General features: G+C 36.3%; 1 protein-coding gene across 3 annotated transcripts in view; it reads right to left on the bottom strand.

The window, feature by feature from the left end:
• The window catches only part of LOC133517158 (protein kinase C-binding protein NELL1-like), a 92,686-nt gene that overhangs the window by 36,531 nt on the left and 42,620 nt on the right, over positions 1 to 13,535 (bottom strand). For all 3 annotated transcript variants that reach the window (XM_061850340.1, XM_061850341.1, XM_061850342.1), the window contains exon 2: positions 10,127 to 10,234. In XM_061850340.1, the coding sequence (XP_061706324.1) occupies positions 10,127 to 10,234 (108 nt within the window). The remainder of the gene's footprint in view (positions 1 to 10,126; positions 10,235 to 13,535) is intronic.

Below are 13,535 nucleotides of genomic sequence, written 5' to 3'. Positions count from 1 at the left end.
AGGTGGTCGGCTCAATAATAGTGAATATAGCTATGATAAAAAACATCCAGTTTTACTACATGCTAAACATTACTTAACGAAATTGTTGATGCGTGCCGAGCATCTACGCTTACTGCATGCTGGCCCTCAGCTACTCCTGGCAAGCTTCAAGGACCAGTTTTGGCCCCTGGGAGGTAGAACGTTGGCACGAAGCATATATCACCGCTGCGTAATATGCACTCGTCTTAGAGCCGAAGCCATGAAGCCGCTAATGGGCCAACTACCAACTAGTCGAATCACACCTAGCTATCCTTTTGCTATAACAGGAACAGATTTCTGTGGTCCATTTCCAATTTCAAGCAAAATAGGACGCGGAAATCGAATTAGCAAATGCTATATTTGTATATTTATTTGTTTTTGGACTAAGGCAGTCCATTTAGAAACCGTTAGTGACCTTAGTGCAAAAGCATTCATTTCTTGCCTTCGCAGATTCATTTCGCGTAGAGGAAGACCCAGTCAAATTTATTGCGATAACGGTACTAATTTTGTTGGTGCAAACAATGAACTGGGACGAGCATTACAGGCAGGCATGAGGTCCATATATAATTACACAGCCGAAGAGCGCATTCAGTTCATTTTTAATCCCCCTTATTCCCCCACTTTCGGCGGACTGTGGGAGGCCAACGTGAAATGCTTAAAATATCATTTAAAAAGAACAATAGGTAACTCTTGCTTAACGTTTCAGGAGTTAAGTACCCTTTGCACGGAAGTTGAAGCGGTCCTTAACTCCCGACCCCTTACCCCTCTTACATGTAACCCCAGCGACATTTCTCCACTCTCTCCAGGGCACTTCCTCATCGGGCGTCCTTTGACTTCGCTGGCGTCCCCTCCTGCTGCATCCGGAAAGGGCATAAAGACGCGCTATCAGCTGCTCGAGTCGCTGCGTGACAGTTTTGCTAAGAGGTGGAAAAACGAGTACCTCTCAGAGCTACAAAAACGAACAAAATGGAGACATCCCTACAGAGATCTTAAGGAAGGCGCTATGGTAGTGTTCAAAGAGGATAACCTACCTCCCATGAGATGGAAACTAGCACGAGTCCATCGACTATACTACGGCAAGGACGGAATCGCCAGGGTTGGCGATTTTAGAACCATTAGAGGGATCGAACGACGGGCACTGAATAAGGTGTGCCCCCTCCCTGATGACAATGATGAGATGTTGGAAGAAGCTTCAGCGCCAGCCAGTATTAACGACCCCTCAGCTTCCTCCAACGGCCCCCCAGCATGTCTACGACAACAAGTGACCGCGCGGGGCGCGGGCGCGCGGGGTACGGACCCCACCACACTCCATTAGCTCCAGCGGCCGCCACAACGCCGCACGCGTCTTACATACCTATTACTCGCGAATACCAATTTTGTATCAGTTTCGGATATTAAATCCATATTAAGTATACATCAAGATCTTTTACTTGCACCATAATCGCCTGCACGAGTAGATAAATACATAAAGAAAATCATGAAGACAAGCGAAACATAAAGGAATTTGGATAGTTAATTTTAAATAAATAAACATTATCATTGCCTTAAAATGAAACTTCCATCCCAACAACAATTCTTTGCGAAACTTTAATGCCCTATTTTCTGCAGCAGACAATGCTGCTTTTGACATTTGACACTCGCTCGAGGCGAGACGATATGGCTTAGACTTAGGGAATGCTAACCGGTTAACCGGTTAACCGGTTACCCGGTAATTTGACCAATATTACAGTCGGTAAAATACCGGTAATTTCCAGCCGTAACCGGGAATTTACCGAACGTTGTATAGGCAAATAAAAATGTAACAACCTGTTGAATTAGCCCATCTATGTCTTCGTACTTACAAAAAAAAACAATTACTACGGTTTACGATTACGAAGAGACACTTAAAATACTTACTTTTCTGCATCTTATGATCTCGTCGGAGTAGGAACTAGGAAGCAATGTTTTGTGACAAATGAGTGGTCGCTAATCCCTCGCCCTTTCCCTTCTCGCCACCCTTACCCGACCCGCCTTACTATGTTCAGTGTCCTTTGTTTAAGTCTGTAGTGTCCGACAAGTGTGGAATGCGAAAGAACATTTTCTACCGCTGGTTACTTGTGTTCAAGATATCGTTCACGAATGTCTAAGCAACGTTCTAATTAATCGCCTAGATATTTAACAAACGCAATTATTTTATATATAATTAACAGAATGATCTGATGATGACATGTTCCTGATTCCAACTCCTATCTTAAGAGCCCGGTAACGATTTTAGAGCAAAAATTTTAAATTGATAGATTTAGTCGTTGGAATTGTACACCTTTTGTTACGTAATATCTAAATAACAAGTATTGGTTTCTATTAGCACGTTTTTTCATCTTGCCTTTTAATAATGAGGTCGCAAGCGTGCGTCCCCGGTAATAGGTGACGAGAAGGGATAGTTTTTAAAAATTCATATAAATTATGGTAGTCAATTATACAAAATGATGTATAAGAACAGTTTCAGCAAATGTTGTAGATTGTTTAAGTATCAAAATTACGTTGAACTTAAGTCAATTTTCAGAGAAATTGTCACTTGTTTTGAAGTAATTTCTGGAGAAAATTGATTTCGTCTAACTTTCATTTACACTACTTCAAATTTATAGTAACAAAAATGTAGTTTATTAAAGTTGAAGTACAGGATATGTGTAATACAAAATTACCATTTTTAGCAGTCCAAACTTAACGAAATTTACAAATACCATCGACAAAATCACTGCTTTTCGCGCGTTTACCTAAACGTCCATCAGGAAAAAAAACATTACTAATTAAGTGAGTCTGTTTTACAAAAAAATACTTATTAGGGTAAAGGCACCTATTACCGTGGTAGTTAAGGAACTTTTCAAAAGAGATCCAAAAATTAAGGGTATCAATGCTGTCTAACAGCCAGGATTTTTTTTTTTTCATCAGAGCATTTAATGAACTTTCCGTTTCACACGTTTTTGGATTCATTTTGGGTTATTATATGTATTAAAATATTTTTTGAAGCCAAAATGACCAAATCTTCTATTACCGTGGCAAGGGACAGGCTGTGATTCTATTATCGCGAATTGAGCTTTCATTACCGAGGGTACAATTGGCATGATTTTTCTGCACTCGTTAACAGAAACCAAACTCAAAATTCGAAACCTAATACCGAGGGTTAAAACAATAATAACGACGTGGGTTCTGTCTATTATTTTTGTGTCATTAAGTTTAATAATGACACAAAAATAAAAAATAAAACTATAGGAGTATGTTTAAAAATAAGAGATATATTCGAAGACATTATAATTACACTTTGGCACAATCAAATACTCGTACTATTAAATAGTTAACTTACCAAGTACCCACGAGTACCTGTACCTATAACAAGTTATAAGTTGAATGTTTTACATGTAAAACAACAAAAATTATTGTTAGTAAAGTTTTATTAAGGACGTATATGACAAATAGGCCTGCCTGTTATTAAATAAAGTAATTTTTAAATGCTATAAAGATTGATAAGAGTTTGTCTTAGTGACATAATTAGCTGCGCAAAAAAAACAAGTAAGTAACTTTTTCTCATAAGGCACAGCGTAAATTATAGTCGAAATTTTATAAGCTGAACGTTTACCACCTGAGTGAAAGTTTACCACAGTGAAATGGTAAACGTCCACATTATAAAATTTCGACTATATATGAAAACATGAAAATTTTTAATTCTAATATTTTTGATAAGGTAATTAAGTTAAATAAAGTCTCTCACATATTATGTGTTATAATTTACCCGTTTATAACTAACAAATCACAGTACTTTTCTTATTGCTGATTCTTATAGCTGAAAAAAATCATGTCTGAGATTTTGGACTACTGTATAAATAAAATTATATAAAAAAAAACTAATCGGAATTGTCCGGCAGTTGGGTACCCTTCCTTGTCTGTCAGAGTAATAACTGAATCAGAAAACAGAAGAATTTAAATCTGATAATGATAACTGAAGTCTAAATTTTATCAACGAAATCTGTACTTGCGGTACCCTAAATGCGATATTTCAATAAAATACCAAATAGTCACTCGGTAATAGATAACTCTTTAAGAGCCTATTACCGACCCATTCGATATTTCTCTGGGTCGGTAATAGATTTCTATACATTCTATTACCGAGGGTAATCTGATCATACCATCGGTAATAGGCTTAATTTGGAGTTTAATTAAACCTCATTCCGACCCATAAAAAGAATAAAACACAGATGTTTTTTCAAATCAAATCAAACACGTATATTACAAGCTTCTTGTAAAGACAAAATCACATAACTGGCAAGTAAATTTTAGGTTTTAACTCAAAATAAAAAAAAGTTGACAGATTAAGGGTTCCCATAGAAACAAGGAAATCGGTGCTGAAGTTTTTGTTAAAAATTAAGGGTTAGTTGTATACTTTCCATACCACGGAAATAGCTCTTTAATAGCGTGAATAGATCAAGATTGGAATAAATAAAATAAATTATAAAATTGATAATTTGTACCAAAACTAAAGAGTAAATAACAAAACTACCACTTTTTTATTAACGTGGCATACCACGGAATTACTTACCACAGAAGTAATTGGCGCCTATCACCGCTGTATTTTATTTTCAATTTTAAACGTATTTCCCGGTCAAAAACTAAGTTAAAAGTAATTCAAAATCGTGTAGAAAACAATACACAACCTGTTAAAAGGCATTGCACTAGTTTATTTGCTATAACTATTACGTAAAACACTAAGTAAGATTGGAGTGCACTTACCTGTGGAGTCACGCGTCTGTATGGAACAACCGGTTTTTGCGCCGCCGTCGCACAAACTGACGAATCGCGAGTTTTTTGTTACACTCACACAAATGCACACTAATGGGCACGATAGACCAATGAATGAGCTTGTTTTGTGTATGCTTTATTTCTTAGAGAATAGATCTGTTTGCTTGCAAAATGCGTATTTGTAAACACCGCGGTGTTAGACGTCGATTTTGATACCCGCGTTAATAGCCGCCGTTACCCTATAATGAAAGATAACAAGACGTGCTAAAAGAAACCAGTACTTGTTATTTTTAATAGTTAACAAAAGGTGTACAATTTCATGCGCTTAATCTATCAATTTGACATTTTTGCGACTAAAATCGATAACGGCCTCTTAAAGTGCAATTTTAAAGTAACTAGTGTTAAAATGATATGAAACTAATCTTGCAGTTAATTTTTTTTTTCTTATATTTACTAGATTTTAATGAATGTTGATTACGGTTTTAGTTACTTTAATAACAATATTATATTGATAGATGAGTAAATGCAAACTTGTATGACATTTAAATGACGACTGTCACTCTTTAGTTATAATTTTTGTTACCCTTGATTACTGCGATTTTTAAAGAATTAAAAAAGTTTGATGTTGCTTATTTAATGTACAAGTTCATTTCGCTTTGAAATGATACATGTTTGATTTTTTATTTAATATGATTAGTAAATATATCTTGTTTAATGTTTATAGTTTATTTTCATTATTTTGTTTTGTCGATGTTTCTATAACGTGCTGTTGACTACTTTTAAAGGTTACTGACGAAAATAAGGACACAATCAATAATAAAGCAAAAACAATGTTTATTATTTCATAAACGTATAACCGGTAATTTACCGGTTAACCGGTTAGTGGGACCACGCGTCGGTAAATTACCGGTAATGAAAAACGCCCGGTTATTGCATTCCCTACTTAGACTAGATCCCCCAAATTAGTGGCAGCGCCGGCCCCCTTCAACAATTACTCGAGTGCGCGCAACACACCTAATGGTGCGGATTACGTTACGCGTAAGTGAATCGAGACAAATTGATGAGTCGCCTTGTGTGCATCTTACGGTAGCTTAAAACGTAACCCTTAATTTTTTGACTAAGCTTTTGCGGATATAACTTTCAGCTTGATGTCTGCGTACTTAAACGTGATAAAAGGTATTATACTTACCAGTCGAAATGCATTAGGTCTTCTAATCGATAGGACAGCCATAAAAAGAAACTCGATAGCCTTGGTACCCAAATAGAACTGCCGTTATAGACGCATGTAGGTATTGATGAGTACAAATACCAAAGAAAAAACAGAAATTCATTACAATGATTGTAATATATTTATACGCTTAATGATATTCATAAAAAGAACCTATTAATATACATAGCAATGACTCAGAAAACTTGTAATTTTGAAAATCAATCGTGTATGAATGTACGTTTTGTTGATATGGTAATTTTAGAATACTACTAGCCCTAAGTATGATAATAACAGACGACGCCAATTAATAGATGGTATAATTGTCGTCGCTGCCAGTGCCAGAGGAACCGTGTATTTGCCAGTGGATCATAGGCCGGGACGGGTCGGCATGAAGTAGGGAACCCGCGACAAGTCGAAACAACCCAGTGGCTTTAACTGACCCGCTGCTTAGTAAAATGTTTTATTTTAAATATAACTAACCCGCTAGCAGAGATACACGATCTACCACTAAAAACCCACTTTGACACCTCGAAAGCGATTATTCAGTAAGTAGATAATTAACATACCTATCACAACTTAAATAAAAAACACCGCGTATTTTCGAAAAACTGGGATATGTTTTGATGAATAAAACAATACAATACAATAGTAATGTTGTTTTTTTTCCGATACAAAAGCACCCTAGCTAGTGAACCGAACACACAGCAATTTCCTTCACCACAACATCTCCATCGTCTTTTGAACGTCAAATTGCAAATGTCAGATCGAAAGGGAAAGCACAATGGGGGCCTCGGTCGACCCTCGCTATCGGTCGGAACAAGATTCGAACACGCAAATTTTGAAACACGCCATGACGTCCGTTTTCTTTCAATTCCCGCGTACAATTTATAAAAACTTTTTACAAAAAAACGTAAACTGACTTCAAAACGGATTAAATAAAATATTATTCTTATTTAAGTATATATACGTTAACAACTGATATGTTTGAAGTCGGTGCCAAGCTAAATTTATAAGCAGGTATTTATAGGTACCATGATTTTGGTGCGATTCAATAAGGATGCGGCTATATAAGTATGTACAAAACGTTGGATTGCCTTACACGACCGCAATGAACATACTTTCTGTAGGTAGGTAAGGTAGTTACCTAAGAACATACGGTCGAACCTTCTTAGTGCAGTTCGTACCATGTTTGTAGGTATACTTATTAATACCAATCCAATGCGTTTATTTGCCGTCGTATTTTTTAAAGAGCTATTTTTACTGATTTTCGAACTGTCCATAGCACGCAAGTGTGGAATTGAGACGGAGTTATTTCCAGTCCTTTATCCACTACAATTTCGTGAGATTTGACCGAAAGTACCGAAACCACTTTTTCCCTATGTTTGCTGCGGGGTCCTTTCACCCAAATCGATTCAGATATTTAGCCGTGAAAAGGTAACAAAGAGACAGACAGAATTAATCCCACGTTTATAATACCTATCACTACAGTTGTATTGTGATTTATAGACATAAAGCTGCTTATTGTTGACCGGTATTGTTACTATTTGCCTTGGCACCGACATCAAACATATCGGTTGGTAACGCATATACTTAAAAAAGGATAATATTTTATTTTATATAAAAACTTTAGATATAGTTTTTAATTACTGTTTTAGGTATGGGTTAACTGGAAGAGATCCCTCTTAGGGATAAGTTCGCCTTTGTACTACCCAATTATTTTCCATCTGATGTAATATTTATTTTTCTCGTACAATAGTGTTTACTTACTAACTTAAAATTGCGATGTTAAGGGCTCATATTTGCCTGCTGTTAGTGGTGAACATATGCCAGACATAATGTTCTGCATGTCTTTGCCAACCCTGAATAATATATTTTTAAAACAATACTTAATAATCTTTGAACTTAATATAGTTAAAATTTTAAAACAAAATGCATACTTCTTATTTGCCCAACCTGTATAATGTTGGAATAGAGTTGATTTTGCGTTGCCTTAAAATTGAACGAAACAAAACAAATACAACTCTGTTCCAATTGAACAATTTCAATTTCACCGAATTAAACACGTACTATAGGTATATAGGACCATGAGCCTTTGGAGGCTATAGAAGTAAACTCGCTCCACACGCTGGTTTTTCTGGATATACATACCTATATTTAAATGTCAACTTTAAAAATGGTAAAGACGTATGGATTTCACAAATTGACAACCAAAAATTTCATCGCATAGTTGTTATAGGTAGGCAGTTGGGACAAACTATTTGTCACGTTTTGTCTGTTCCCGCAATTGTTCTTAAATTGTCTTGAATTTTATTATTTTACTGTAAGCTAACATAGCATTGACACTTCACTTTTAGATATGCTACGTCAGTTTTAAGTAATGCATTATATTTACTTACATTGTTTATTGAATAGATGCTTTTAGTAATATTATTTATTCTAGCGACAAACACAATTAACTTCTTTTTTTTTGAGAGTCAGAAAGCAAAATCCTACTTGCTTACGAGTAGAAACAGTAATGGGATGTCTAATATACAAACTAACTTATAAAAACGCATAAAAGTTATAACTAACGGATAACTAAGTACTACAAATTTTTAAATTATACAAATTTTGAATGTAAGAAACTTGTAGGTAGCATTAAAAGGCAAATAGGCGCGCCTTGGTAGACTTTTACTAATGGGCGCCGCCCGTGCTCGTTCGACGTAAGCGGAATGGAATTGCACCTAAAATGGATTGCACTGCACCAATACGAGCCGTGTTTACGATCCATTACGCACAGAGTATGTGATGCGACGCGACAACGTACTCGTATCATTAGGTATATTCCAAGCGCCAAATCAATCAATTACTTACCTACTTGTAATTACTAGGTGTAACAATGCCCAACTCCGTAGGAAAACTTTTACAATACGCACTTAATTATCTTACTGACATTATTAATTTGGTGTTCTTAAGTCTCCTTCCAGGCGCGTCAGGAAAAAGAGGTCGAAAGACGGATTGAAAACGCCTGGAGGAGCTATTGGTCCATGAAACACCTGATGAAAGGTAATCTTCCGATATATCTCAAACGGAAGCTCATGGACATGTGCATACTCCCAGTTCTAACCTACGGGGCACAGACTTGGTCTTTGACTAAAGCTCAGAAGTCCAAACTCGGAGTTTGCCAACGAGCCATGGAGCGTAGCATATTAGGTATCAAATTGGTGGATCGAGTCCGGAACACCACGCTGCGCTCCAAGACACAAATCATCGATGTAGCTCGGAAAGCGGCCAAGCTAAAATGGGATTGGGCTGGTCACGTCTGCCGAATGCCGAATGAGTTGTGGGGCAAAGTCACTACAGAGTGGGAGCCCGAAAACTCGAATCGGGGATCTGGCAGACCTCACCGGCGATGGCGGGATGAACTGGACTCCTTCTTGAAGGAGTGGCCAGACATAGCACTGGACAGAGATCAGTGGAGAGATTGGGGGGAGGCCTTTGCCCAGCAGTGGGACACGACCGGCTCCAAATAATAATAATAATAAAAAAGATTGGAGGTTAGTTTCTCGATGACGTTTAAATCGGTTATAATCTGTAATATTAGGATATAGGTAATTAGGATACGTTTTATCCAGGGAATGATCCTATAAGGGTGAAAGTTTCATCTAAGATTGATCGCCAAGTCACTATATCTCTTCATAACGCTAAAGCTGGTGGTAGCTATGCGGTCGTACCGACCCGACTAGAGGTAATATATGAGTTTAATCTAGATAGAAGGAAAACAAACTGCTGAGGGCGACCGGGGCACAAAGCTCAGGGCTTTGACCCGCCTAGCAAATGTCGGCCTGGCTGGTACCTTTAACATAGTGGAGAATGACGTAACCTAGGTAAATTAAATGCTAACGTAAGGAATAACTGTTAATACAGATTGTTTGTATAAATAAATGCATGGAAAAAAAACTTCCATGTATGTACCGTGTTATCTAAATACCAATGTGATATAACTTCAATAAAGGCAATATACTTGGTAAACATTTCCTGCCCATCGGCTATCTCCATCAGTAGGCAATCTGACACACATTTGCTTATGTATATTTTTTCGGTTATTGTAAAAGTTAATTGTATTAAATAGAGCTTGTAATCCCTTACCTTGCAGGGTGTAGGCGGTGCGCTGCGGCTGCATGCCCGGCGCGACGCTCACGCCGGCGCGCGACGTGTTGTGTAGCGACAGAGCGCCCAGCAGATCTAGCTCGGTGGCTGGAACAACAACATAACACATCTTCATCTGTGCATACAGAGTATATAGTCAATAGGCATATCCATTCTCAAATCACCTAAGATTATTAAATTCATGAAATCATGAAACGAACTCTAGATATGCTTTTTGAATATCTCACTTTTGGCCCTAGCCACGATGACAATTTAACAGCGATTAACGCCAATCGAAAAGTAAAAAAAGTATCGGGTAGACAGACGCAGCGAAAAGTGATAAATTTCCGTACCGTAAAATGGCGCTACTTTGCTTCCCGCTGGAGGTATGCTCCAATTCAGTAAAATGACTTAACGTCTAATATATTCAAATAATAGTCTATGTTATTATTTATGTACTTTGATACACGAAATTATATATTTTATTTAACCCTGAGATAGTGTCGCTGCAAACAGCTTACGTATGGCAATAATGTGCGTACGTCATGTATAGTCGGGGTAGCGGGCATTGGCTTCATGTTGATACTCGTATAATGTGAAAACATTGCTTAGAGAGAATTCAGTTCTTTCAATTTACCTATTCGTCATAAACTGATTCTAAATGTCCAATATTTATATATTCTTTGTTTTCTGACTCTGACGAAATCTGATTTTCATCAGATGTTGTGTCGCTTTCAGGACCACCAACCTCGATTATAAAATGTTCAGTCTCCAATTCGATTATAGGACCTTTATTCCTGTAATCGTCTTCAATTTTTTTAACATGGTCACAGCAATTGCTCCAATTTTCTTGAGTTACTTCCTATACGATAATAATTTATTAAAAATTTAAATCATTAATGATATAGACTGAATTCAAAATATTTTACATAACTTAACTAAATTCCAAACATAAAAATAAGATTTATACCTGAAAACTATCTTCAACAAGCTTTAGAAAAGCCTTATTATCGATAGACGCATTTTTAGTTGGCATTTTAGCTTTGCCCCAATGCCCCAAATCATCTCAATAGGGTTTAAATTAAATCACAGTGATATGGCGGTAATCTTATCACTTTGTGTCCGTATGTAGAGATAATCGTGTCTATTTCATATATTGCTTTAGGTTTGTGACGTCTCAAAATCTCCACCAAAAAGCTTTGGATGCTTTTTGTGGAAATGAAATTTTATTCGACCGCAGCCACTCTGTAATAACATGCTTTCTGTCGCCAGATGTTGGTGGTTTATTAATGCGAAAGGAATGGTATCTGGCATTATCCGATAACTATACATGTGGATTCACTTAGATTGGGAATTAATTTCTGCGTAACCTATTTCTTAAAATTATTTTTATTCATCGAATCGTGGTAATCTGCTTTTTTTTCTTTATCATTATATACCAGAAGTGCATTAGGAACAAATCCGGATGGTCCACCGGCTGGAACAATAATATGTCGTTTCCATGTTGAAATGGCTTTCGATACTCCAAGTTCATTTTCACTCTGCCAACATTTGGCGTGGTTCAGAGAAGTATGAATGTATGTCTCGTCCAAATAAACTATAGGCATATTTTTATCCCTTACTCCTTGTATTTGATCCAAATAACTTTCACGCCAAACCACAATATCGGAACGCTCCATCAATATTGACCGTTGGTTTCTGCATTTTTTATATTTGAATCCCATACTGTGCATCAGTTTTCGTAAGTACTCTCTACTGCCTGTAAATCCAATGTCTTTTTTCAAAGCAGTGAGTAGAGTTTTGATACTCGGTACTTGTTTTCGCACGGCATAAAATTCATGAATTGAATTCTCTTTTTATGTGGGGCTTTGTAATTTATTTTGTACAGGTGGCAAAGACAAGACCGTCTCATTATTTTTAGAAATATTTTTTATCGTCGATCTACATAAACCATAAACCTTAAATGAAATATTGAAGTTTAAACCAAACATCTAACCAGTTCAATATAACCGCACTATAAAATGTCAATACCGGTAATGTCAACAACCAACTTTAAAACATTGTTTATTGGAATACTATGGAATCCTTCGTCTATTTGATTGCATTCACTACAATTTTTTTTTTGGCATTTTTGTAATCAAACCGTTTATATTTGAATATATTCGTAGATATTTTCTGTTTGTTTACATCGGTGACATTCGATGACATCCAACGTTCGTTGTCAAAGAGTACTTGTTGCCAGTAAAAGAAATTAGTATCACTGAAAATCCGCAAAATGGCGAGGGTCAAATAAACTGTTGTCAGGCTTTACACACATATCATAAACCCTGTAGGATACCTTCAAAATCCGTAAATAATGGCCAACATTACGATAAACTGTTTTGTTACAACAAATTTCTATAGCTTCATATGTACATCAAAATAGATTTGGTTATGCATTCAAATTTAGAACATCTCTGAAAAAAAGTAATTCGATTTGACCTCTATTCTAATATCAGTCGAGATGCCTTTTTGTTCGAAATGAAACGTCAATTGCATACAATTTTGACATATCTCGCATGTTAGTTTGTATCGAATGATACGGAAATAGGCCCCCGACTCTAGTATGTGTATGAATTTAAAAAAAAACTACATGCGTGAAAAAGTTTTTATTTACCGCCATTTGACGTACAGTTGATCTTTTAATTAGCTTTAAGTATAAAATGAATATGTTTTGTTGTTTTCAGGTTACTATAACATAAATTTCGTGTAAAATAAGCGATAAAAATATTTTGTGACGCCACCACAGGTCCGCGAGTTCCGCCAAGAGAGCAACGATTTGGCAACGATGCCCTAACGGAGGCTGTAATTTGGGTTTGTGAATATTTCATAGAAAGTTTATAATATGTGTGTAGATAAAATAGTGTATGTAACTGTACATAATTAGGCATTAAAACACTCGTGTGATCTTTTTATGAAACTCACTTTGTTCGTTTCTTCAACCCACACTCGTGTATTTTAATGCTTTTTTATTATGTAGCAGTCACATAAACTACTATTAAATTACTACGTTAGTCATAAAATATAAGTTTTGTTTTTTGGTGGGGCCTATTAATTTGGAGCGCAATGGGGTAACTTTGCACCCCTAAGTAAAATATAGATAGGAGCAGAAATATCACAAACAATCGGTATCTTTTGCTCCTTATTCATTGCTTCAGATATATAAAACAATATTTCATTACGTCGATTTACCGATAAAAATATGTTAGTAAAGATTTTCTGCTTAACATCCATTCATCTGGAGTAGCTTAATAATAGTCAACATTTTTTTAAAGTCCAGCAAATATTGGAGCAAAGTAGCATCATTTTACGGTACACTGTTTAAGTTTCGTTTGATGGTATCTATAAACTTTTTTCACTTGGCTAGGCC

The sequence above is a fragment of the Cydia pomonella genome, chromosome 4 (genome assembly GCF_033807575.1).
Source record: "Cydia pomonella isolate Wapato2018A chromosome 4, ilCydPomo1, whole genome shotgun sequence".
NCBI classification, from domain to species: Eukaryota; Metazoa; Arthropoda; class Insecta; order Lepidoptera; family Tortricidae; genus Cydia; species Cydia pomonella.
The sequence above is the reverse complement of the archived record's forward strand: the minus strand, read 5'-3'. Positions and strand labels throughout refer to the sequence as shown.